Raw genomic sequence first — 25,901 nt, 5'->3', positions numbered from 1 at the left:
CCATCTCCCCCATGCCCCCCCATGCCATCTCCCCCCCGTGTCCCCATGCCATCTCCCCCATGCCCCCCCATGCCATCTCCCCCGTGTCCCCATGCCATCTCCCCCCCGTGTCCCCATGCCATCTCCCCCGTGTATCCATGCCATCTCCCCCCTGTGTCCCCATGCCATCTCCCCCGTGTCCCCATGCCATCTCCCCCCCGTGTCCCCATGCCATCTCCCCCCCGTGTATCCATGCCATCTCCCCCGTGTATCCATGCCATCTCCCCCCCGTGTCCCCATGCCATCTCCCCCGTGTATCCATGCCATCTCCCCCCTGTGTCCCCATGCCATCTCCCCCGTGTCCCCGCTGCCTCCCCGTGCCCTTCCAGAGTTCACCTCCGTGTCCCCTCTGCAGGTGGCCGGGTGGCAGGTGGCCAGGACAGCGCGAACACAAATGCCACTTAGCCGGGTGGCCGCCAGGCTGTCCCTGCCACGCGCTGGGGACAGACCACCCCTGCACCCCCAACGCCTCGCCCCACCGGCCGGGGCCGGTTTTGGGTGGCTCGTCCCACCGCCACAAGCTCCTTCCAAGGGCAGGGGTCCAGGGGACCCCTGGGTGGGCGCAGCCACGGTCCGGCCGGCTGGGACACCCCGCGCTGAGCCCGTCCCCTGGGCAGGCACAGGGAGGGAGGGAGGGATGGATGGAGGGAGGGATGGAGGGATGGAGGGAGGGATGGATGGAGGGAGGGATGCATGGAGGGATGGAGGAAGGGAGGGAGGGATGGATGGAGGGATGGAGGAAGGGAGGGAGGGATGGAGGAAGGGAGGAAGGGAGGGAGGGATGGAGGAAGGGATGGATGGAGGGATGGATGGAGGGATGGAGGGAGGGAGGGATGGAGGGAGGGATGGAGGGCGGGAGGGAGGGATGGAGGGGTGGATGCAGAGTTGGATGAATGGATGGATGGATGGATGGATGGAAGGATGGGAGGATGGCCGGATGGATGGGTAGGTGGATGAATGGACAGACAGACAGATGGGTGGACACCATGGGGATGGGCAGTGGGACAGACACAGCACCTACCGCACAGACACTACCTCTGGGAATGGAGAGGGGTTACAGAGCCGGAGGAAGGTGGCTGGGTGCAAGGAAGGACAGACGGACGGACGGGCCCCGCTTCACCTGCATATCCGCGGTTCTGCTCTCCCAGAGCTCTCCTGGCCGCTGCCTCGTCCCGCTGCTCCCGGCGCCGGTGGCACAGAGGTGGCCTTGTGCCGCATCGGACCGAACCGGGGGGCACCGCAGCCGCGGCACCGCTGCGCCGGGATGGGGACGGCTTCGAGCAGTCGGCTGTTTGGGGTGGACGCTCCCAGGTCACCCCAAATCCGGCCCCGAGGGCTGTCCGGCTGCAGGGCAGCGGCCAGCCCCTCTGCAGCCCCCCGGAGCTGGGCAGCCGCCGACTGCTGACCGCGTCCCACAGCCACCCCCAGCCCCATTTCGCGTCTCACCGGAGTCTTCCTCCACGCAGGGTGTCCCCGGGATGGACCCGGCGCCGGCTCTGGCCCCCAGCTCAGCACTGCACCCAGCCCACCCACCGCCACGGCCCATTTCCCAACCCACCAGCAGTGGGATGGATCCGGACCCCCGAAATACATCTCAGCCCCTCCAAGATCGGTGCTTCCACATCGGCGCCGAGGGCGGCAGAGCAGAATGGAACCGCTCCCCGCCACCATGGCGGGGCCTTCCTCCCACCTCTCCCTCCTCTGCCTCCCGAGCTGGGTCCTGCACGGTAGCGGGCGACCCCGGTGCCCACGGGATGCTCGAGCTGACGAAGCGGGGCTGAGCCCGAGCTAACGAAGTGGGGCTGAGCCCACGTCCCCGCACGCCGACGTCCTCTCTCCGCCCCAGTGCCCTCGCTCGCCCTCCCCACGGCCGTCCGGGACCCACGGCGGCTTCGGGGCCGGAGCCACCCAGGGATGCCCGGGGTCCCCTGGAGCATTCCTGGCTCCCGCACCCCATTTCTGGGGGTCTGTGGAGGGGCATGGCAGAGGCACCGGGGGGATTTGCTGCCCGTTTGTCTGCAAACCCCAAATCGCCGTATCTTACCCCGAGCCGGAGCAGGGCCCACACGCTCCCCATGCGCCCGGGCTTTGGTCCGGCCGGTGCCACCTCTTGTCCTAGTCGGATGCGAGATGGAGGCAGCCGCCGCTGCTGGGGTGGGGACAGGCTTGGGGCCGGGGCCGGGTGGTCCTGGGGACCGCTGCCCCCAGTCCCCGTCCCCGCGTGGGGTGGCGGGATGCAGTCGGGGTGCTGCCGGCATCACCCCACCGGCTCCCTGGCGCCGAGGGTGACATCCAGCCCACGCAGGGACACCCAGCCCACGCGGGGACACCGCTGCCCCGTCCCACGGGCCCCGTGGGACACACGCCACGGCCCCACGGACTCACCCGCAGCTCGGCAGCCGCCGCCGGCTCCGCTCAAACTTTGCCACAAGTTGAGACAAAGGCAGCGGGTCCGGACCCCGGTCCCCTGTCCCCGCTGTCCCCAGACAGCCTGGTGCCACCAGGACTTAATGAGGGCATGAGGGCGGTGGGCTCAGGGGCTGCACACACACACACACACACATTGCAGCTTAACCCTTCCCCTGCCGCTCCGCTCCACCCCATCTTTGGGGCAGCTGGGGACTTTTTGGGGGCTCCCCTGTGCCCTCGGTGCTCCCTGTGTCCGGCGTTGGCCCTGGGGGGTCCCAGCCGCAGCCCCCCGGGGCTGCCCACCCCGCAAAACGCTTGGGAAGGGTGCGGATCCCCCCGAGCCATGCAGAGCCGGGTGGCCAGGGCCCCCATCCCGGCGGGAGCCTCCGCAGCACCCTGGGGTCACGGGGCACCCCCAGCCCCGGGGCTCTGCACGTCTCACCCTGCGCCCCACAGCACAGGGGGCCCTGGCAGGGCTGGAGTCTGTGGGGTGGGGGGAGCTGCCCCCAGCCCCGGGCCGGCTGCTCCGCTGGTGTCCCCGTCCCAGCACCCCGGGGCCAGGGAACCCCCGGCAGCGGCGATGCCGCTGGGCCACACGCGCGGTGGCCTGGTCTGTCCTGCCGGGCTGGAACCAGCCCCCCGCCCACGCTGGGCCACCTCTCCCCTCCACCCAGTCACTGTCCCGTCGTCATCCCCACCTTGTGACATCCCCTTTCTCACCTCCTCCTGCCTGCCCCGTCATCCCCCACCTCCTCTTTCCATTCTGGTATGCCCATCCATCCATCCATTCATCCACCCCTCCATCCACCCGTCCTCTTCATCCACCTGCCCCTCCATCTCCATCCATCCATCCATCCATCTGCTCAGCCATCCGCCTCTCCATCCATCCATCCATCCTCTTCATCCCCCTGCACCTCTGCCTTGTCCATCTGCCCCTCCATCTTCCCCACCCACCCATCTGCTCAGCCATCTGCCTCTCCATCCACTCCATCCATCCTCTTCATCCCTCTGCCCTTCTATCTTATCCATCCTTCCATCCATCCTCTTCATCCACCTGCACCTCTGCCTTGTCCCTCTGCCCCTCCATCTTCTCCATCCACCCACCCACCCCTCTGCTCAGCCATCCACCTCTCCATCCACTCCATCCACCCCATCATCCTCTTCATCCCTCTGCCCTTCTATCTTATCAATCCATCCGTCCTCTTCATCCCTCTGCCTCTCCGTCTGCTCCATCCATCCCTCCATCCATCCATCCCTCCCTCCCTCCCTCCATCCATCCATCCATCCATCCTCTTCATCCCCCTGCACCTCTGCCTTGTCCCTCTGCCCCTCCGTCTTCCCCACCCACCCCTCTGCTCAGCCATCCGCCTCTCCAGCCACTCCATCCATCCTCTTCATCCCTCTGCCCCTCCATCTTCCCCATCCATCCACCCACATCTGGCCTCCCCTCCATCCCCTCCGCCCCCCCACCGCCGCCCCCCTCTCCATCCATCGCCCCCATCTCACCCTCCGGCACGGGGACACTGGCGGGGCGCAGCGCCTGTCACCCGCTGTCACCCACCGTCACCCACCGTCACCCACCGTCACCCGCGGAAGGGGCCGCGGCGCCCGAGGAGGGGCCCAGCTGCCGCGCTGGGGGCCGACAGCCGCTGCCGTGCTCGTTAGCGATGCTCTAATGAGGGGAAGGGGGGGCCACGCACGGCGGGGGGACCCCAGGCCCTGTGTCCCCCACGGGGGGGATGTGGCTTTGGGGACAGAGGGGGACCCCGGTGCCGTGGTGGCTCCTGGCCCACAGACGAGTCTGCCGGGACTGGGGGGGCTGGAGTGGGGCACCCCCCGCCCACGCAGGGGCTGGTCCCCGTGGGACCCCCTCCCTTTTTGCAAGATCCCAGGGGGTGCCTGGGCGGGGGGGGGGGAGGGTGGGTGCGTGGGGCTGTGTCCCGGGTGGGTGCGTGGCGGGGGGCTATATCGTGGAAGGGGGGGGCTGTGCCGCGGGCAGGTGCGTGGGGCTGTGCCCCGGGTGGGCACGCCGGGCCGTGTCCCGCGCTAAGACCCCCGTGGCCCCCGGGCAACCAGCCCTCGCCCGCCCCGGTCCCCAGCCCACAGCGCTTCAGCGGGGCGGCACAGGGACCCGGGGCGGGCGGAGGCGGGGGCGGGGCTAAGGGGGAGGGGCGGGGCCGCGGGGCGTGGCCAGGGGCAGGGCGGGGCGTGTCCCGGCGGCGATGGCGTCGCTCTTCGGCGGCGTGGAAGGGTGAGGAGGGGTCGCGTCGCGGGTGGGGGGGGGTCCCCGCGGGGCTCCGCACCCCGATCCCCGCCAGCCTGGGCGGGGGGGGGGCCGGGGGGGGCAGGAGCCGGTCGGGGGGGGTCCCCCCCCCCGACCGGCTCCTGCCCCCCCCGGCCCCCCGCCCCCCGCCCGCTGCAGGTCAATGGGAGAGGATGGGGGGGTCAGCAGCCCCCCCCCCAGGGCCCCCCATCCTTGTTGCCCCCCCCCAGGGGGATGCAGAGGGTCTGTCCCCCCCTCTCCCCAAACCCTGGGGATGGAGGGGGGGGTGGGGTAGCGCTGGCAGCGTCCCCCCCCTCTCCGCAGCGGGGGCACCCACTCCAGGGCGGTGGTGGTCTCCGAAGATGGCCGGATCCTGGCCGAGACGGAGGGACCCTGCACGAATCACTGGGTGAGGCGGGGGACACCAGCCCGGGGGGGGGGCACACGCACGACACGGGGGGGGGGGGTGGCCCTGGTTGTCCCCACCGGTGACGAAGCCACCGCAGAAGGTGCCGGGGCGTCGCCGGCAGCTCGAAGCTTTCGGCCGCACGAGGACCCCCCCCCCCCGGGGATGGGGCCCGGGGTGGGTGCGGGGGCTTTAGCGCGTCCCCCCCGCGGCTCCCAGCTCATCGGCTCCGAGAAGTGCCTGGAGAGGATCGAGCGGATGGTCAGCGAGGCCAAGGGCAAAGCCGGGGCCGACCCCCACGTCCCCCTCCGCTCGCTGGTGAGCCCCCCGTCTCCCCAGCGTCCTCCCCGCGGCTGCTCCGGCTCCGTGTCCCCCCGCCCGGGGGTGACGGGGACCCTGCGGTGCGGGACAGGGGCTGTCCCTGAGCGGGGGTGACCAGAAGGACGCCATCGGCAAGCTGACGGAGGAGCTGCGCCGACGCTTCCCCCACCTGAGCCAGAGTTACTACATCACCACCGACGCTGTCGGGGCCATGGCCACCGCCACCGACCACGGTAGGGGACAGCTGGCCCCGGGGTGACGGCGAGGGGGACGTCCCGGTGTCCGGGGGGGGGGGGGGGGGGGGCGACCGCGTTGTCCCCCTCTCCGCAGGTGGCATCGTCCTGATCTCGGGTACCGGCTCCAACTGCAAACTCATCAACCCCGACGGGTCGGAGACGGGCTGCGGCGGCTGGGGACACATGATGGGCGACGAAGGCTCAGGTGGGGCCGGCGGGGCCGGGGGGCGGTGGGGGGCCCCGGGGGGGGCTCAGCCGGCTCCCCGCTCCCTCCGCAGCGTACTGGATCGCGCATCAGGCCGTGAAGATGGTGTTCGACTGCATGGACAACCTGGAGGTGCCGCCCCACGACGTCGGCTACGTCAAGCAGGCCATGTTCGACTACTTCCAGGTGCTGCTGGGGGGGCTCGGGGGGGCTCCGGGCTGTGTGCCGGGGTCTGGGGGGGCTCTGGGCTGTGTATTGGGGTTCCAGGGCAGTTCTGAGCTGTGTGTTAGGGTCCCACGGGGGCTCTGGGCTGTGTGTTGGGGTCTGGGGGGGCTCCGGGCTGTGTGTTGGGGTCCCAGGGGGGCTCCGGGCTGTGTGTTGGGGTCTGGGGGGGCTCCGGGCTGTGTGTTGGGGTCCCAGGGGGGCTCCGGGCTGTGTGTTGGGGTCTGGGGGGGCTCCGGGCTGTGTGTTGGGGTCCCAGGGGGGCTCTGGGCTGTGTGTTGGGGTCTGGGGGGGCTCCGGGCTGTGTGTTGGGGTCCCAGGGGGGCTCTGAGCTGTGTGCTGGGGTCTGGGGGGGCTCCGGGCTGTGTGTTGGGGTCCCAGGGGGGCTCTGGGCTGTGTGTTGGGGTCTGGGGGGGCTCTGGGCTGTGTGTTGGGGTCCCAGGGGGGCTCTGAGCTGTGTGCTGGGGTCTGGGGGGGCTCTGGGCTGTGTGTTGGGGTCCCAGGGGGGCTCCGGGCTGTACACCGTGATGGCGGGGTCTGGGGGATGCTGAGGCTGCACACCAGGACAGCAGTACCCAGGGACCCCGGGCTGGATGGGGGGGTCCCGGGGGGGTCCCCCGTGCTGGCAGGCGGGATGCGGGGCTCACGGGTGGGTTCCCCCGCTGCAGATCTCCGACAGGATGGGCCTCCTGACGCATCTCTACCGCACCTTCGAGAAGTCCAAGTTTGCGGGCTTTTGCCAGAAGCTGGCGGAGGGTAGGGGAGCCCCTTCCCGGGGGGGGAGCCCATCCCTGGGTCCCTGCCACCCTCGTCCCCACCCGGGGACTGTCACCCCTTTGCCGTCCCTCCCCGTGACGCCTCCCCGGACCTGATCTCTGCCCCCGGCGCACCCTTCGCCCCGAGCACCCTCCGCCCTCGTCGGGGGGACGTGCTGCTCCCCCACAGCCCAGCCCGGCCTGCGGGGGCCGGGTGCCAGCCCCAGCGGGTGCAGGGGGGTCCCGGGTCCCCGTCCCACTCCCCCCCACCCCGTACCCAGGCGCCCAAGCTGGGGACCCGCTCTGCTGCCACATCTTCACCAAGGCCGGCGAGGTCCTGGCTCGCCACGTCGTCGCCGTGCTGCCCAAAATCGACAGGGTGAGAGTCGCTGGGGCCGGGGCAGGGGGTGCGCGGGGCCGGGGGGGGTCCCGGCTCTCACCCGCTGCCCCCCACCCCTGCAGAGCCTGTTCCTGGGGGAGCTGGGGCTGCCCATCGTCTGCGTGGGCTCCGTCTGGAACAGCTGGCAGCGGATGCGGGCGGGTGAGCGGAGGGATGGGGGCGGCTGGGGGGGTCCCGCAGTCCCCGGCGACCCCAACCCCGCGTGTGTGTGTGTGTGTCCCCCCCAGGGTTCATCCGCGTGCTGGCGCAGGCGCGGGAGGAGACCCCCGGCCACGTCTTCTCCCGGTTCAGCCTCCTGAAGCTGAAGCGCTCCTCGGCGCTGGGGGGGGCCCGCTTGGGCGCCAGGAGCATCGGCCAGGCCCTGCCCTTGGACTACGCCGGCAACGTGGACGTCTTCTACACCCACGTCTTCCAGCCGTGACCCCCCCCCGGGACGGCGGGACCCTCCGCAGGCGGCGGCGGGGGTTTGGGTGAATGGGTTTTGTAATTTGGCAATAAAAAGGTTGCACCGCCCGAAGGGAAACGGGCTGGGGGCTGGCGCGGGGGCGACGGGGCAGCGGGGGGCCGGGAGCGTGGCTTGGTGGCCCCGGGGAGAGGAACCGGCCCCGGCGCAGCCTCGCTGGGTGGGGAGAGCTCCGAGCCGTGGCGGGGCTGCTGGAAAACGGAGAAAAACGGACGGGGAAGGTTCCTCTTTCGGTGCCCGAGGATGGGCTGCAGCGGCCGCGGCTCTGGGCCAGGGTCTGGCACGCAGGGGGCAGCTGGACCCAAGCAGAACAGGAGGGAGGAGGAAGAAGAGGAGGAGGAGGAAGGAGGATGCCTTTGGGCGTGAATAGGGGCACGCACGGGTACCTCCTGCCAGCTGGGGAGAAGGGAGCGAGGGCGAGGATGGGCGAGCAGGAGGAAGGACTCGATGCCGCCGGGTGCCGACGGCGTGCGGCGGCCCCAGCGAAGGGGAAGGCCGGGGCTGGGCCCGCCCGCCTGCGGTCAAGCAGCTTCCTTGGGGCTGCTCTTCGTTTAAGAGGAAAAAGGGAAAAAGAAAAGCCCTTTTTCGCTTCTTGCGTTTGCAGTGAGCAGCGAGGAGCTGCGCCTGGCCTCGAGCACAAACCCGAAGGCGGCCTCGCTGCTGCGAATCCTCGCCCCTGGCTCTCAAATTTTTTTTTTTTAATTTGATTTTCTCGGTGCCAAGTTCCCGACCAGGCGTAAACCGGAGCTGTTTCCTCCGCCAGCCGTTTCAGGCTCTGCCCAGCCAGCTCCACCGGAGCCCCCGCCTCCGGCAGAGGATGCTGGAAGCCAGCGCTGCCCCGGCTCCGCAGCGGAGGGAACGGGATCCTCCGGGAGCTTCCCGCCGGGACTGAGACACCAGAGGAGCTGGTGCGGAACAGAGAGCTCACCCCTTCGCCAGGCAAGACTTCTGCACCGCTCAGTTCCAAAAAAAGTTTATTTTTAATAACGCATTGTCTGAAATTTACAGCACGTCGGAGGGGGGGGTGGGTTTGTTTTTTTGTTTGTAAGAAATCAAATAGAAACCAGAGAAAGGGGAAAGGGGAAAAAACCGCGCTACCGCTACAAAAGAAGTTTGCCCAGCGTACAGCTGCCCGTCCCCGCGCCCCGGAGCACGTCCTGCAAAGCCCTGGGCGCAGCCGGAGCTCCGGCCCCGGCGGCGGCCGCGCAGGCGCCGGAGGCACGGGCTGTACCGGGGAACGAGAACGCACCCCAAACCAGCACCTCCGGGCAGCGGTGTTTAAGGGGGGCACCTTCAACAGGCTGCCGGCTCCAGCTGCGGTGGTGTCAGGGTTTAGTGCTGGTTTTAAGATGGGCAGCGGGAGACGGGAGCTCTGTTGAGTTACGGAGCGGACTGCACGGAGAGCAGCCGAGTTAAATCGGCTCAGACCTCCGCTCGCCATTAGTGTTCGTGGTCCGATAACCCCGGGCCGTCTCGCTGAGCTCGCCGATGGGCGCCGGCAGCAGGAGCCGCGGCCGCCGGCCTCGCTGTGCCGAGCTAATGGAGAAGGAGCAAGCCCTCGGCTATTGAGTGGCCATTAGCTTCCATCTCTGTGAACCCCGCAGGGATCTGTAATCCCCCTCCATTAACTACTCCGTGTAAGTAAAGGGAACACTGGAAGTAACGCACCCGGGAGGTGAGATTTACACGGATGAGCAGGAACTCAGCCCCAACGTTACTAGAGCCAGTAACTATTTTAATCGTTAGGCTATGCCCCTTGCTGAGAAGCTCCTGCTTCCTCTGGGTGCGGATTTCTGACCCTGGCTCTCCGAAGGAGCCCACTGCGCACACGATTTAAAACACCAGCAGCGCCCAGGGCCGCGGTTCGGGGAGGTGAAGCCTGGCCAGCTCCTGCCGATGGGGAAGGAGTCCCCAGGAGCCAGCTCACCCGCCAGGCACGGATGCTGCTCACCAACGGCCGCAAAACGCTGCCCATCACCACCTCTGTCTACGTCTCTGGGTGCTCCTCAGGGCTCTATTCAGCTTTTCTTGGATTTATTTCAATGAGAAATGAAGGTAGGGATGCCTCAGAGCCGCAGCTCGTAGTGCTGGATAAGCTCAAGAGTTGGCAGAGGGGGAATTCCTGAAGGAGAAGTGTTTGTAGGAGCAGGCCTTCCCTCGGGAAGGGCAGCTGGGGTGATGTCTGACGGGCCTGCTCTCCCCAAAGAGCTCCCGCAACCGATTACGCAGGGAGGACTCGGATGGAGAAGCGTATGAGTTAGTGTTCAGCACCTACCGGAGAGCTGGGGCAGGCTGCTGCTTGGAGGAATTTCGGGTTTACGGTCTTGTTACACTTCACTTTGCCTTTAGCGAAAGAAATCCTGTTTAACGGAAAGAGGGAAAGCCAGCGTGGCTCCTGGCCCAGGCTCGCTGCCTCTGGGGAGGGAGCGGGCGGGCAGGGGGATCCCTACAAATTCTACTTGAACAAGAAAACATGACTTTTCCACTAGCAGGTTTGAAGCACGCATCGAAACGGGCCTCTGAAGCAGGGGGAGTGCTGGACTCCAGGGCAGACCTAAGGGCCGCAAGTCCTAGGAAGCAAAAACTGCCCAAAAAACAGGTGATAGACGATACAAAGGAAGAGTTTAAAAAAAAGAAAAAAAAAATAAAGGAAAAAAAAAAAGGTACTTGAAGCGTAGAGCAAGATTTCGCCACGATGCAGCAACTCCGCTACGGCGCAGAGTCCAGCCGGGGGCCGGTCCCCTCCCTCCTTCCCCCGCCACCTTCCGCCGGAGCAGGGACACAGTCTGTCCGAAGCCTGCCTTGACGGTCAGTACTTCACGCCGGGCACAAACTCCTTGGCATCTGGATTTAAGTTGCTTTTGCTCTGGAAGAGAGGAGGGAAGGCGGGGGCCCATCAGTGGTCCATTCACCGGCACCCCCCGCGGACCCGCACCCGGCAGCCGCTCGCCGAGGATGCCGTCACGGGCGTTCGGCCGTGCTGAGCGGCTGCCCGGGCCCTCGTGTCCCTGCAGGCACCCGCAGCACTCCAGTCGCTGCTGAACAAGCGCCAGCTCGAAAGCAGCTACTCCCAGGCTGGGTTTTTTGGGGGGGAAAACACGGGAGAATGCGCTGTCTCTGTCCCTCCCTGCTCCTGCTTCGGCGCAGGGCTGCGGGGGGCTGCGCTGCGAGGTGCGAGCGGCGGTTTTATCCCCAGGCACGGGAAAGCAGGGAGGTGAAGCAGCTCAGCCTGAGCACGGTCAGCAGGGCTGGGCCAGAACAGCCCCCGCCGCGCTGGTCCCTGCAGCCCTGCGGCATGTTCCTGCTTTCAGGGGTGAAAACAGGCATTGCCTTAACGCTGCTGCTCGCCCAGTGGTTTTCACCACTCTAAATGTCCATATAGGCTGGGGGTGCTCAGCACAGGGGCCTCCCGTACCTCGCCAGCCTGCCAGGACACCCCAGCTCTGCCCAAAAGGCAAGAAAGGTCCCGGCTCGCTCTGGGAGCAGAGCCCAGCCCACGTGCAAGCGGCAGCGCTGTCCCACGACTTGTGGAAAGTGAGTTCTGCAAAGCCGGATACTTTTGTCTTTAGGATACGTGGCTAAAACAAATAGCCTTGCAGAAAACTTCAAAAGGCGGCGGCGCCGGTGCGTTATCACCAGCCCTTGCGCCGACGGCCCGCTGCCAGTAAGGACACCCCCATGGAAATCCCCCCGGCTTCCCAGGACAAGCGCTCTGCTCTTCGCCAGACCTCGCAGCGCGTTCTCCGAGGCCCTTACCAGAATGTCCTCTGAACTGTGGCCGTCGCCAACGGAGAGCCCGTTCAGCTGCTGCTGCAGCTGCCCCATGCCCTGGGGCAGGTCGCGCGATGGAATGAACCAGTCCTGGTCTTCTTCCTCCAGCATCTCCTGGAAGCAGCGGTCGAGAAACTCCTGCTCCTGCAGCTCCTCCTCCACCTGCCCAAACACAGCCGTTAGTCGCAGGAACAAACGAGGCATCTTGGTGTTTTCCATACGCTGTCCCCACCTGGTAAGAGCCGAGCCTGCAGCGCGCCTACCTCACCTGGGTACCGGTCCGTGCCTCAGAAACACTGCAGCAGAGCCAGAGCTGTATTTTAAACCCCGATGAACACGGCTTTGTCGACTCGCCTGTAGCCAACGCCGCGAAGTGCAAGAGCACAAACCCCAGCAACTTTTAAGCAGAGCAAAGCCGTGCTCAGGCATTGCTTCCCGGCCGCAGCAGACCGCCGGGGCGGGGAGATGCAGCCTGCAAGCTCACGGCACCGGGCGAATCCAGGCGGGAACGGGATAGGATTTACGGGACATCCAGACGCATCCGCGCACGCAGAGGATTTCAGGCTGCCAGACTCCAGCAGAGCTTGCTGCAAAATGAACGGGATGGCGAATAAAATCACAGCTGGGAAGCGGTGCTAGGGGCGCGCATCGTCGTGCGGATCCTCTGCTGCAGAGCGATGCTGCAGCTCTGCCAGCCCGTATTTTGTTTTCTTGCTTCCCGTGCTGCTCCGGTTCGCTAAACCGGCTCTGCTCAGCCCCCTCGGCAGACCGGTGCTCCGCAAGCACCGACGCAGGGTGGCAGTCGGCTCCCGTCGAGCACGCCACGGATGACGCCATCTCCACCGCAGGAAAACTCTTCCCGAGGTCGAGGAAATCCACGGGGCCCGGCTGGGGCTCCCGGCGCAGGGGAGCGCAGGCAAAGCCAGGCGGGAGAGACGGGCCGGGGGTCCCCTCCAGCAGGCGCGTTACCACCAGTGGGTCGCGTTCACCGGCTGCTCCCCTCTTCCAGGCTGGTTTTCTCTGGATGCTGACTCGAGCAAAGCGAGCGAGGCAGCGAGCTGGGCAGCCCGCGCCGCCGGCGGCCTCCTGCTAAAGAGGCACGTGGCCGCCAGAAAATGAGCAGACAGGGCGAGAGCCAGCGAACAGCACGATTTTGAGCAGCTGTTATTGAGTCCAAGAGGGCTGAGTGAATCCACGAAACACAAAATGCTCTGAAAAGCTTCCATTTCACCGGAAAGCAGAAACTACAACCGAAACTGGCTTCCTGCGGGGGAAAAGGGGAGCTCTGCAACCCACCGCGCTCCGTACTGCAGCCCCTGAGCCGGGGACGGGCCGGCAGCCCCTGCCACCGGCGGGCTACTGGGGTCCCGCTGCCCCAGCGCGGCCTTTAGAGACCTGCCCATCAGAAACGGCTTGGGAAGGTAACCCTGGTAAACCTCCGGAGCTGTCAGTTTCCAGGTTATTCACAGCCAGGCCCTGCTACATTTTAAATCACAAGCAGGAAAACTCCTTGCGGGGATCGTGCAAAGCTCTCACAGTCACCAAGCCTTGGACGCTGTCTCCAGCCTCAGCTCCTGGATTGCTGCGCTCCACCAGCCTTAGAAACTGGTTTGGGGCAGGGGAAAATCTCCTTTACCGCTAGCAAACCATACCATCGCTGGGTGTCCAGAGGCTGTCCTTGAAACTACATGCTGGCACTAGCATGTGAAAACGGGTTATTTAACGAAAAACCCGCGCCAGGACTGCTGGCTCGCCCCGGCAGGGACGGTGACGGCGACGGCCCTGGGATCCTGCGCCTCTACAGGGCACTGGGCGGCGCGAGCCCGGAGCTTTGGCCATCTCGCAGCACTTCAAACCCAGGTGAACGTTCCCTCTCCTCCGAGCCTCGGCGCTGCCGCCGTACTGACGGCAGCCCAGCAGCACCCCGTTTCCCTTCCCGCACCAGAGCCTTTTCGGGGCACGCAACCGGCCACTGGGGCCCGTGCCAGCGCTGGCTGCGCGCCGGGGACGCGGTGATGACGTCGGGCCTGGACCAGGGGACAGGGAGGGAGAGATCCTGGACACGCTCGCACCTGTACCTACCTGCTACCCCTCTAGCCACCAACCATCGGCTCCTTTGCACTGCATCGTGACAACCCGAACCAGGAGGGAAAGGGTTTAGTGTGTGCTCAGGGCTCTTCTTTGGCTTCCTGTGCTATTTAATGCAGCTCTGTCACCTCCCGCCCCAGGCCCTTCTGCACCAACCTCACCTGCTGTCGGCACAGTTTCTTCTCATAACAAGAGCCCACCACTCCCTTTTTGCCCTCTGGGATGTGCTGGCTCCATGGGAAAAGGAATGTCGCTAGCATAAATAAGGGAGGACTGTGCCAAGAAGCTCGGGGGTTTCTGCAAACACCTGCCTGTTCCCCTTGCTCGGTGCCCGGACGGCAGGAACGCTTGCGGGGGGAGCGGGGAAGCAGCGTGGCTTCAGAGAGCTGAGGAAGATGGAAGAGAAAGCGGGTCTGGGGGAAGACTCAGCCCCAGGCCTCACAGCAGCCCCAAGCCACTGGGGTGCACATGTGAAGGCGGCAGAAGCCACCATCGCCACTGAAAGGGACCTGCCTGCTGTCCCCCACCCCGCGCCCCCATCACCGGCGTCTCATCCTCTCCTGGGGGCACTCGGGAGTGACTCCGGCCGGGGAGCAGAGCAGAGCCGGACGAGAGGCACGAGGCGCAGCGTCCCAAGCTGAGCCCTGTGAGCACCCACGCCAGCCCGAGGACGGCTCCTTCCAGGAGCGCTGCCTTCCGACGGACGGAGACGCTGGCGCAGGACAGCTCTCCCTACCCCAGCCGGTGCCCCGCCAGCAGAGACATGGGCTTCAAAGCCCTTAAAGAGCGACTCCAGCTTCTGTATGAACCGTTTTCCCCCGAGCAGCGTTTCACCAGGAGCCGGGCGAAGGGCTGAGCTCCCAGGGCAGCGCTAAGGAGCCAAAGCGCAGAAGCCATGGCTGGCAGACCAGGAAAGCACGGGCGAGTATCTCGGCGACGCAGTGCCCAACACAGGGAAGCCCTGAGGTCTTGGCTGCATTTTCCCCCCTCCTCCATCTCCCTCCGCCCGCACATGCTCCCCTCCGCCTTGCCTCGGCTGCTCCTCCGCCCCGGGACGCTCCCTCCGGCAGGGAGCTGCGGTATGGTTTGCTTTGCGCTTTGCCTTCATCAGGCTTTTAATCGAGACAGCGCTTTACAAACATTAACTAATTAATCTAGCACATTTCCATCAGCACAGCTGCTTGTGGGGGCCGGCTGCTGCCTAATCACGTCATTAAATAAAACAAAAGCTTTGAGTCACAGCCCGCTGACAATTGCTAACGTGATGCGGGGCGGCGCGAGGCCGCTGCTGCAGACTCACCGGGAGTTACTGTCAGCGGGCGGCTGCAGTTTCCTCCTGTGGGAACAAGACTTAAGTATTACCATATGGAGATTTTCTGCTGAGAACACCAGTCAAGCTGATGAAATCCTCCTTTGGTGACCAGGGGTGCGGTGGGGACGTGACATCCCTCCGCCCAGCCTGCCCGCAGCTCCAGAGGTCCCTCCCTGCCGGTCTCCCCACACCCCGGTGATGGGAGCCTGGTGCTTGGCCACGCTCGTGGGGACGTTTCAGGGAGGGGACGAGTGTCCAGGAGACTTCAGGTGTCCTGCCAGTAGCACAGCTCAGCCAGCTGAAGGGGCGAGCTCTTTCCTCGCCCAGTTCAAGCTGTGTGACTTCTCTCCAGCTGCTGGGATGATGGCAGGAGGGACCAGCGAGCCTCCAGCAAGCCCGTCCCTGCTGCCTCCTGCTGCCCCGGCATTTGGATGAAGACCCAAAGCAGAAGCACGAGGAGGACGCTATGCGGCCGCTCCCTCTGCTCCAGCTCGCGGGGTCGCATCGTTATTCCACAAGCAAGAGCTGTTCAAATCCACGATCTACCAGAAGCTCTCCAGAGCTTAGCTGGCCGTTGAGGACACAGCATCTAGCGGCCAGGGCTCCTACCAAGCGATCTGGCCACTCCAAGCGTATTTGGGACCGCTTCACTGAAACGGAGACTTCTACCCGAAACGAGAGGGGCTAACTGCAAGAACTCATTGCTGAGCCAGCCAGGCTACGAACGCTCTCAAATTTTGAGCACTGATTTTTATGCTGGTCCTCTCCTTCCAGCTGAGCATGTGGAAAGCGAAGGTCTCTGCTATCGCAGCAAAGCACAGGAGAAGATGACGGTGCTGTCACTGTCCCTCTGAGAAAGATCTGAGGGGGTCAAAAGCATCGCGAGTTTTTTTTTTCCGACTCTATCCATGTCCTTACAGGCAGATCCAATGTAAACAGGGTGACTCTTCCCTTGAGCCGCCATCTCCGTGCAGGGCCCGCGCCGGCTGTGACTCACGCGCGCTTCACGGTGCCCATCAAAGCACACCTTTCCCTCTCCTCTACCCTCGCCTCAATTTTAGCCGCAGAAATGCAGAGCTGGCAACCACCCTCCTGGTCTTACCTGTCTGTTGAAGTCTTCTTCGTTCTCCATCCACATGTACTCTGCAAAGGGGTTGTTTTCCTTTTCATCGTGGCCGTTCACTACTTGGTCCTCTTTGGATTTGGGACTGGACGCCGTCGTACTGGCGAGGTCGGAGCCATTCATCATTACTGACTCTGGGAAGAGAAACGAGGGGGTGAGGGAGCCGCCGGGGACCCCCGTGCCCCCAGCCCACGCCGGCCACCCAGATGGACGCTCTCCACTGTGCTGATGGGTGACAGCTCAGGCTCCCCGCACAACCTGCTGCTTCCAGGCTGTTTTTTCCAAGGCAGGGCGCTATTCCCGACTCCTCTCCTCTCCTTGAAAGCGCTGGAAGCAGCACTACACCTCCCTGGCAGTGGCAGCGTTTATTTTTCATGGGTTTGACCCATCAGGGGTAGTCTGAACGTACGTGGTCTGGATTTAGAGCAAGGGGTGACTTCACCTGGAGAAGGTGCGAACAGGGCTTGGACAGGCACCAGCACCCCACACCCCATCCATCCAGTTTAGTTTAAACCCACCAAAAGGCCACAACTGGGTTATCCCGGCAGTCAACGCGCCACCACCACGGAAGCAGATTGCCCCCTACCCCAAAATACTGAATTTTTTGGGGTAGAACATACGCGCGCCAGTTCGCGTCCCTTTCTCTCTGCTGTAATTTCTTTATTTTTAGAGGGCCTTTCGCAAAAGCCTGTTGGTTTACGACATGAAGGCTGCTTTTTTTATTAAAGCAGGCATTCAGAGTCCCAGGAGCATGGCTTGAAGCAAGACAAACCTCAGGGAGTCCCAAACCTCGCCTTCCGAAAGGCTCCCTGGAGCAGACGGAGCGAAGGACGCCCAGACGGATAAATGAGACAATAATTTAGTAGCAAAATCCTATGGAATAGCGAAACGCGGACTGAGGCCAGCACAACCCTGCTGAAAAACGTCCAAACATCACGTAATGACACGCTGGCTGTAGGTTTTACTCTCCCCTGGTAAAGGCTTTATCTGGAGCTGAGCTGCGCCCAGCTGCAGCACAGCACTGGGGCACAGGGATGAACTGGAGCGCGTCCCGGCTGAGCCGGGGCTGGAAAAGGCGACTTCTTGGGATGCAGGTTGGCCTCGAGGAGGAGGAGAGCCTGGCACAGCAGCCCTTTAGGTACAGAGGGAGGCTGCAGGAAAATCAGCCTTTTGTCCTTGGAGATACAGAGGGGTTTTGCAGCAGCAGCAATCGGATTTGGCGGGGGGAATGAGGCCGGGGAGACCACTAGCGATGATGGGAACTAATGCCCTTTGCGGGGGGACAAGCCGCTCCCCAAAAGTTTCAGGGAAGAGTTAGTGATGGGCAGCAGGGTGGGCCAGGTGCGGCGAGTCCTGCTTTAGGACCACGAAGACAAATTAGACGACCTCTGAGAGCCCCCACAGGGCTGTGAGAGCAACACCCCGCCGGAGCCCCGGCCCTTCTGTCTCCACCCCAGTCACAGCTGCCCTCAGCTCTGCACCCCAGCAGCCGCTCCGGTCACCCGGGAGCGGGGATCCCACGCTCCCCGTTAAACGCAGCCTGCTCTAGAGCCCAACCAGATTATTCTTATTTTTGGGAGGAATCCGAAACACAGACAAATACACGACTGCTGTCACACGTTACTCTCCGAAAAGCATCCCCGCCGATAGCAAAGGCGCACAGCCCCTGTGTACTGACACTTTTGGGTCCCCAAGAGCGGCACGGCTTTAACGCAGCTGCTCCCGGGCAAAGAAAAAAGGGGAAAAAAAAGGGAAAAGGAAGAGCAGCAACGTCCTCAGGCTGCCTGCAGCCTTGGGACACGGCACCAGGCCACGCTGAAGCGGCCTTTGTTATCCGCGGAGAAGCAAGAAAGGCTCCGAACCAAGCACAGACACTTCACCCGTGCCAAAGCCAACACAGCAGCTCTCCCGTGATCAGCGAGACTTACTGACGGCAGACAGCTCCAGTCTGGCAGGGGAGAGTCGCAGGGACGGGGGAACAGAGCTGCAAAGCAAGCGAAAAGGCACGAAAGGTTTGGACGGGGGAGCCCTCCCTCCTTCCCTGCCTGCTTCTCTCGCCGCCGGCGCAGATGTTTGCACAGGCAGAGCCCGCAGCTCAAGGACGCACGAGTTTGGAGGAGCCGGCGGGGTTCACTGCTTACGTACAGCGCCCAGAGCCGGGTCCCCTGTGCAGACAGGCAGGATGGGTGCTGGGTCAAGCCGAAAGCCCTCCTGCAGATCAGGCAGCTGCTGGCCAGGGACCGAGCGAGGTGCCTGTGCTGGTCCGGCGGCTCCGTACCAGCCGCTGCAGAGAACAGTTTAGCTGGAGAAGCAGCACGAGAGAGGAGGGAAGGTTTTTGCAATTAATTTTACTTTTTGTGTGTTTTTTTAACCTTCGTCTCCCTCCCCAGACTGCACACTCCTTACTAATCTGGCTGCAACGAGACCTTGCTCCCGTGGTGCCGGCTCTCGGCAGAGCTTCGCAGCTCTTTCTGAACAGGGTTTTCCCCGAGCGTTTGCTGTGGGTGAGCCGGGACCCGCGGCACGGCCGTGGGGAGCTGCGGGAGGAGGAGAGGCAGAGGAGGGCGGCTGGCCTGGCACGGAGAGGAGGGCGACGTGCTGCGGTTTGGGAGCAGAGACATGAAAGGATGGCTTGTGTCTCGTTTCCCTCCCAGGTTTAAAACGCAGCAGCAGGACTTTCATGGCGGTTCCCGTGGGCAGGACAGGTTTTTCAGGCGGATGGGGAGCAGCAAAGGCGGCAGCTCTCAGCGCAAACAGATCGTAATGGCAGGGCAGCCCTGAGCGCTGCCAGCATCCCGACCACCGCGCAGAGCCCGCAGCCCCTCGGCCATCCACACGTCCCACTTCGGTGCCCCGAGCGAACCGAAGGGCTCCCATGGGGCGGGCAGGGTCCGGGGACGCCGGCTGAGCTCGGCTTCCCGATTTTAGCTTCCACCAGCCCCTAAGGGGCAGACGGAGAGCCCAGGACCCCCGGCTTGGAGAGGCCAGCACGGACATTTAAGCGTCACGGAGCGAGACAGAAGCCCTTCTGCAGAGCGATGCACCTACACTTTGCTGGGGGAAACAGCCTGCTCATCCACTGGGAATATTCTGGGTGAAAACACTCACCACAGAGGAAGACAGGCACCCAAATCTCCTGTCGGTGCTGGCCAGTACGGCACGAAGAGACCCAGGGGCCGGGGTACGTGCACGGGCGGCGACGGCACAGGAGCAACCTATGTGATGTACCGCTTCAGTAGCCCAAACACAAAAGGGACAAAAACCCAAAATCCTGAGCAAAGTGGGTTTTTTTTATCTCCCATTTTTCACAGCAGGGTCCGAAGGACCAAAGGTCACAGTTTCCCCCATCAGCCGGCGCTCGGGGCGTGCCAGCAGTCCCTCGCAGCAGCCCCGGCCCTGCGGAGCCATCCCCACCTGGAAAAGCGCCTTCCAAGGGTGCATTTTCCAGTCTGGCCGAGCCAGGCTCGATGTACGTTTTGGTCCGCGTGTTATTTATCTGAGTCACCGGAGCAGCGCTGCAACTGTCAGCCTGTTGACGCTCTACCAAGTACGCACCGAGCCAGGGTAATTTTGATGTATTGCTCAGACGTTGCAGCAAGCTTACTGCTCTGAGCCATGGCTCCCCATTAAAACTAAAATAAATTAAAAAATCTGCTTTCTTATAATGAAGGCTTCTTGGATTTGTTTTTCCTTTCCCCTGGAAAATTAAGTAGATTTAAAAAAAAAGAAAAGTAATCTTCAACCTGGGGACTGAGAGCTCAGAAAACACACCCAGAGCACACACACCACCTCCCGAGAGCTGCACGTCCCGAGCCGGAGCACGGCAAATCCCGAGGAGCTACGCGGTGCGGCTGCCTGCGAGGCAGGGAGGCGGCCCGGGAGGTCCCTGCCAGTCTTTACAAACATCATCATCGTCACTGGGGCTGGAACAGCCGCCTGGCAAGGCGGGTTTCCTTTGGAAAAGGTACTGGACACCATGAGCTGGGAAACAGAAATTCAGCCCCTATTTGGGCGATGCTTAAAGGCACGACGCTTCAAGGCTACAGATTTCCCGGGACCTGACCCCAGCTGGGGCTACCAGGCGGTCCTGGCTCATTAGCCTGGAAATAGTCATCGAGGCAAATTAGCACAAGCGACCGAGACATCTGAGGACAAACTAATCAGCGTGGCTCGCGCAGGAAGATGCCAACACCATACCACCGTCCCGCCGCCGCCGGCGTCTAAAGAGGATGGACTTTTTTTGGAGGAAAGGTCCACGTGTCTGTGCGGACGTGTCTCAGCGCCCGTGCTGCGGTGCAGAGACGGCACCGTGGTCCAGGCACGAGGCTGGGCATCGTCTGGCCCTGCCGCAGAGCTCGCTGCAGGGCTGTGAGCGTTACCTGCCCTTCGAAGCCGAGGGGGAGAAGCAGGAGGCACGATGCTGGAGCCAGCGGATGCGACGGCAGCTCAGCGCTGCCGGGGGCAGGTCTGCTCCCTCTGCCCCCAGCCCCTCGCCTGATCCCTTTGGCAGCAGCGGACGGGTACCGCAGCTGCCCGCCCTCTGCCCACTTCCCTGCCTCCTCTGCCTGCACTTCTGCAGCTGCGGTCCCATCCTGCCTGCACCGCGCTGGTGCAAACCCCGCCGAGGCGGGCGGGTTGTGCTGCGTGAGACGCGCTGCCCTTGCTTCAGGGCAGGCGCTGTGAGGCCAAGCGGGCTGCCTCGTCCCACCGCCGCCTCGTCCCACTCGGCTCCTGCTCCTTGGAATGACGAAGCAGAGCAAGAGCAAGGTCCCCTTGTCACCGCGTTGAGATATTTGATGCAAGAAGGGCAGAAACTTCGTGGACCGACTCTGCAGGAGGTGGGGAAGGACTCCTTAGAGCAGGCAGCACCCAAGCGTGGTGTAAAAGAGGGTGGCTAACCCCGAGGGAGGCCAGGCTGAGACAGAGGAGCGAGAGGACAGCAAGCGCGAAGGCGCAGGTACCCGCCGTGCTGCCAGAGGAGCGCAGGAGGCGAGAGCCTGATGCAGAGAAGGAGATAACGCAGGGCGATGCGGCCGGGGCAGCAGGGAAGCAAGCCGATCTCGCAGGCAAGCATTTTTCCAGCGGTGAGCCACGTGCGGAGGGAATGGCAGGCAGGCAGCGCCGCACGTCCGCCTCGAGCGGGTCGGCGGGCTGCGGCACCCTCCCTCGGGAGGAGAGGGGTAAGGACGAGAGGCAGCAGACAGCGAGATCGCACTGTGGTTGGAATGAGCCGTCCTGGGAGCAGAGCGGACGCGCAGGAACGCTTCAGGCTCCTGCGACGGAGCAGCGTAAGGCATGGCGAGTTACTAACAATCTGGATAACGCACTTCGATACCCCAGAATTACACATATGGTTATCTGCTCTTTCCAGGCAGGCCTTCAGACCATTTCCTTACCTAATTCAGGAGGATAGCACACAGCAGAACAAAGCAGGGTTAGTCACAGCAGGGCTGAGGAGCTCCCGGGAGGCAAGACCCTTCACGAGTCCCGCTTCTGGCCGGTTTCTGCCCCTGTGAGAGCGTCCCTCTCTTACGCCGAGCGCGGCACGAGCCACGTTCCTCCCCTTCGCCCCCAAAGAGTTAACGAGTCAGCACCAGACGGGAGAACGGAGCGCAGCTGCGCGCTTGGCTCGAGGCTCTTGGCTCAAGGCGAGGGACATATGGTCCTCCTTACCCTCCCGGGTTGGCGTGGCCAGAGCCAAAACCTCGGCGGAGGCTGCTTCGGCGGGGAGCGCCGGGTTACGTGATGGAGGAGGCTGGCCGGCCAGGGCTCCCAGCTCTATAAATAGCTTTGGGAATCATTGTGTTTGCAGACGGGCTGGTCGTTCAGCAGGAAAACCCACCCAGCGCAACCCAGACCTCAGAAAAAACAAACCCAAACCCTTCTTTTTTCTCCGTGCACTTTCACGGCTCCTCTCCTTCCCCACCGCCCTGCCAGCGCTTGGGAGCACGGCGAGGTTCGCGAGGGCTGGCAGCACGGGGGAAGGCGAGAGGTTAGTGCTGCATCCCCAAGCCTGCGCTGCTGCACCCTCATCCCAGCCGCGCGTTGGGTTTAACAACACTCACATTTCAACTTGTAGAGCATTCACAAAAAGAAAGCCACTATCTTTCCCCCCCTCAACCAGTGCAGAAACGCTTCCCGCAGAAGCGGCATACTGGAGCGTGAGCAAATTGGTTTGAAGTCCTTGACCAGAAGCCCAGGGCTGATCCGTGCCCAGGCAGCGCTGGGGCAAGGAGGGGAGGAGAGGGCCGGACGTTTTTGCAGGCCACCTCTCAACTCCTCCGAAGCGGCAATTAGAGAAGGGCAACTCGTTAGCCTAATTTCCCAAGCATCTGGATTCTCCCATTTCAGCTCGCGCACGTGCTTCTTGCACGCCACAGGTCGATCTGGTTCAGCCCCGCTTCCAACGCCCTGGCTCCTTCCACGAGCTTCTCCTCCCGGCCACCTGCGCCTCGCACAGTAAACGTAGCGATTACCTTGCTCTAATCTCTGTTTGCAGATAAGCTCTCTGCACCTCGGAGTCCCAAGCTGCACTTTTTATCTCCCAGCCCTGTAGATTTTTCCGGCAGCCGTGAGCGTTGCCAGCTGCCCCGCATGGCACTTGCGATGTTCCCTCCTCTCTGCTTCCAGCTGGGTCTCACCGGGGAACCCGGCGTGACTGGGTCTGGCTTTTTCTGCAAGGCTGCAATCCGGCTCAGGCCCAGCCCACGCTCTACCACCACCCTGAGACGTCTTTCAAGTATGTTTTTTCCCCAGGCTTCTCCTTCCTATTATACTGGTGCTTCAGGTTTTATTCCCTACCACCGACGCTGAAGCGCTGAGCTGGCGAGCTGCTGCAGACCTCTGGGAGTCACCCGGCGCTCCCCGCTGTCTTCAGCCCTCTGTAATTAGTTAAGTCTTCCAAGTTGGTCTGGACTTCTAATGTTAGGCTGGACTCCTGGTGCTCCCTTCTAGCGCTTAGTGGGCTACTGGGGGGGTGCCAGTCCCTGCTCACAGCATGCAGCAGATGTGGAGCTTTCCATTTTCAGATCTCTCAGTTGCTGAGGAACCGCATCCTATTTCCATCTCTGATCTGGGGGATAATCTCATCCTGCACTATTTTAATCTGCATCCACAAGAACAATCCCCGCTTTGCTCAGGCACAAAGTGCCGCCAGATCCCCCCCCCCGCCGTCACTTTGAAACCACCAGAAACATCGAACGCGCTCTTGAGCCGTGTCCAAGAAACGCTTAGAAACCTAATTTCAAATTCATCCTAAACACTGCTCTTCATTGAGCTACTTTTAATCTCAGGAAAAGACGACACGTTCTGCACTTGACAGCTCACGAACGGGTCCTGCTGCTCACCAGGATTAACGCCGCAACACACTGCAGCGGCGACACGGCGACGTGAGCCCGCGGGCAGCAATATTCTGTAATTTCTTTAAGGGAACTGATAACAGAAACTTTAAAGACAGAGCATCCATCAAGCAGCACCTTCCAGCTCCCCGGGCAGTCGCGGCCACTTCTGCTCTGGGAGGAGAAGCCTCCGGATTGGAGCCGGGAGACGCTCTGCCCACGGACGCGCCGCGAGCTTCCCGCGCAGGGACATCCACGGCAGGGACGGCGCTCCCTGCCTGCCCGGCTGCGGGCAGAGGGAAGAACCGAGAGCACAAAAAGCCAGCGGTGCAATTTCTGCAGCAGCGGCTGGAAACGGAGATCAGGGCAGCAAACTGAACGCTTCGCCAGGGCTCTCCGGGTTTGCAGGAGCAGCTTTATCTCGGTTTGTGCCGGAGGCCCGACACGGAGGCACCGTTCTGGGCACCTCGCAGCGTGCGCTTTGTACTCGCACCTCGGGCTTCGCGCGTCCTGGCGCTGGACGCGGGCCCGCCGCACCATCGCTTTCGCTCTGAGCGGGGACGGGGAAGCGAAGCGCGGCAGACGTGGCGATCTGAGCCGCGTTTCGGGAGCTCGGGGCTGCACCTCGGCGGCTGGACCGCGCTGGCTCCTGCTGCTCCCTCCCTCGGACGGCAGCACGGTCACAGCTGCCGGGGCTCGGCACCCTTCTCCAGGCCACCAAAAACCTGACGAAACGTCCCCTGTCAACACCAACCAAGAGCGGGTGCTGGGCAGGCTGCCTGGCGGCTGCCAGCTGGATTTTGGCTGTTGACAACACCGGCGTGGATCAAATTAACACCGGGGAAAGGGCTGGCGCGCTGACAGCTCCGGGGACTGGCCAGCCCAGCCTGGCGGGTGATGGATGACCCAGAGGCGAACAGCCGAGGGTCTCGCTTCACCATCCCGCGGCCGGCCCCAGATGAGGGGAAAACAAACTGCTGCTTCAGGGGAGGGGAACGAGCCTGCTCGGCTCCTCGGCCGCTCGCTTCCAGAACAAAAGTCTGAAAGTTTACAGGGGGTTCCAGCTCCCTCTAACAGAGCGCTCCGATACGCTGTCCGCCTGCACACGGCCGGTGTTTTCTGCCCGTCTCAAGTAAGTAAGCGGGGGATCCCGCAAGGACACGTGTGCATCTCGGATACAGCGCGCACACACGCCTGGCTCTTCCTTGCTCAGCCTGCACGAGGGCTGTCCCCTCAGCTCAGGAGCTCTTCAGAGGGAAAAACCGCTGGCTTTTTTTGCACAGAAAGGAAACGTGGACGTTTTCAACGCCAGATTGTAGCACGCCTTTTTTTTTGTCTCGAGCTATTAAGAAGCGAATGAACACAACCGAGGGCTTCGTGCAGGCTTTTCTGCGACCTCTACGGCCAAGGCTAACGGAGGAACAAGGATCCGGACCGGCCGTACTCCGAAGCGACACGGAGCTGTCAAACAGCCACCGCCTCAGAGGCGGAAAGCAGCTTCCCTACCTGCCCGCGATGCTCCTGTCTGTCCTGACTTGTCGCTGCACGCCAGGCTCAAACCTGAAGAGCCGGCGCTTCGTCAAAAATATCTAAAGGGGACAAAGCGGGGGCTGGCTAGGCCGTGTCCCCTTGGGGGTCCCTCTGGAGAGACGGCGGCGTGTGGGATCGCTGTGGCTGTCCCACCGTGTGCTCTGGGGATGCAGTCAGTCCTTGCACCGTGGGCCAGCGGGGTCGGTGGCACGCTCCCATCGCCTCTTCGAGGCGATGGGAGCGTGCCACCGACCCCGCTGGCCTGAGGACCAGTTCAGTCGCGCTGACAGAGGTGCGAAGCGCGATCGGGGCCTTCCAGCATCGCCCAACGGGGCTTGAATTCAAGCCGGGCCTAGCTGAGGCCTACCCGGCCTGCGCCCACCGGAGGCCCGCCAGACCGACCGACCCCCCCCCCCACCCCCCCCGCCCCCGGTGGTCGCTCCCAGAGGCCCGCAGGCTGCCGGGGGTCGGTGGGGCCCGCGCTCCGGGCTTGTCCCGGAGCTCCGGCCGTGTCTCCGTACCTGCAGGCCGGGCCGGGCCGGTGCCGCTCCGCGGGCGCCCGCCCTCCGCTACCGCCGCCGCCGCCGCCGCCGCCGCTGCCACCCGCCCCAAGCGGCGGGGACACGCCCACCCGCTCCGCACCTCGCATCCCATTGGTCAGACCCGCCACGCGTCCCCGCCCTGCCCGCCCTCTGGTTGGGCGGAGGGGAGTGCGAGAGTGTCGCTATTCCACCGCTCTGCTGCCACTCCTGCTTCTAAGTCCCACCCTCTCTGCCGCCCCTCTGATTGGAGAGGCGGATCCGCCTCCTAGCCTTCGGATTGGTTAATCTCGAAGGAGGGGGGGGCACGCGTCCCCCACGTGGGGTCAGACAGGCGGGACGGCGGTGGGGTGGGCGTGGCCAGCAACAGGTAAATAACCACATCACCCCGCCCCCTTCGGTGGCAGCCTGATTGGCGGGCGCCGCGCCCAATGGGAAGAGGCGTCACTAAACCGCCCGAGCGAGAGTGCTGCTAGGGAGCC

General features: G+C 63.8%; 2 protein-coding genes across 2 annotated transcripts; one reads left to right on the top strand and one right to left on the bottom strand.

The window, feature by feature from the left end:
* Positions 1-4,652: 4,652 nt before the first annotated feature.
* Positions 4,653-7,715, top strand: NAGK (N-acetylglucosamine kinase). The gene is made up of 10 exons (XM_082315325.1): positions 4,653-4,699; positions 5,036-5,120; positions 5,337-5,435; positions 5,530-5,671; positions 5,769-5,879; positions 5,953-6,065; positions 6,770-6,857; positions 7,138-7,235; positions 7,319-7,397; positions 7,484-7,715. The coding sequence occupies exons 1-10, from the start codon at positions 4,671-4,673 to the stop codon at positions 7,675-7,677; spliced, it is 1,038 nt and encodes a 345-aa protein (XP_082171451.1). The 5' UTR covers positions 4,653-4,670; the 3' UTR covers positions 7,678-7,715.
* Positions 7,716-8,682: 967 nt separating this feature from the next.
* On the bottom strand, positions 8,683-25,482 carry PAIP2B (poly(A) binding protein interacting protein 2B). Its single transcript, XM_082316280.1, has 4 exons — positions 25,402-25,482; positions 15,993-16,147; positions 11,476-11,652; positions 8,683-10,585 (listed from the first exon to the last, which is right to left on the bottom strand). The coding sequence occupies exons 2-4, from the start codon at positions 16,137-16,139 to the stop codon at positions 10,529-10,531; spliced, it is 381 nt and encodes a 126-aa protein (XP_082172406.1). The 5' UTR covers positions 16,140-16,147; positions 25,402-25,482; the 3' UTR covers positions 8,683-10,528.
* Positions 25,483-25,901: the final 419 nt, after the last annotated feature.

The sequence above is a fragment of the Platalea leucorodia genome, assembly GCF_965183815.1.
Source record: "Platalea leucorodia genome assembly, chromosome: 6".
In the NCBI taxonomy this organism is placed as follows: Eukaryota; Metazoa; Chordata; class Aves; order Pelecaniformes; family Threskiornithidae; genus Platalea; species Platalea leucorodia.
The sequence above is the reverse complement of the archived record's forward strand: the minus strand, read 5'-3'. Positions and strand labels throughout refer to the sequence as shown.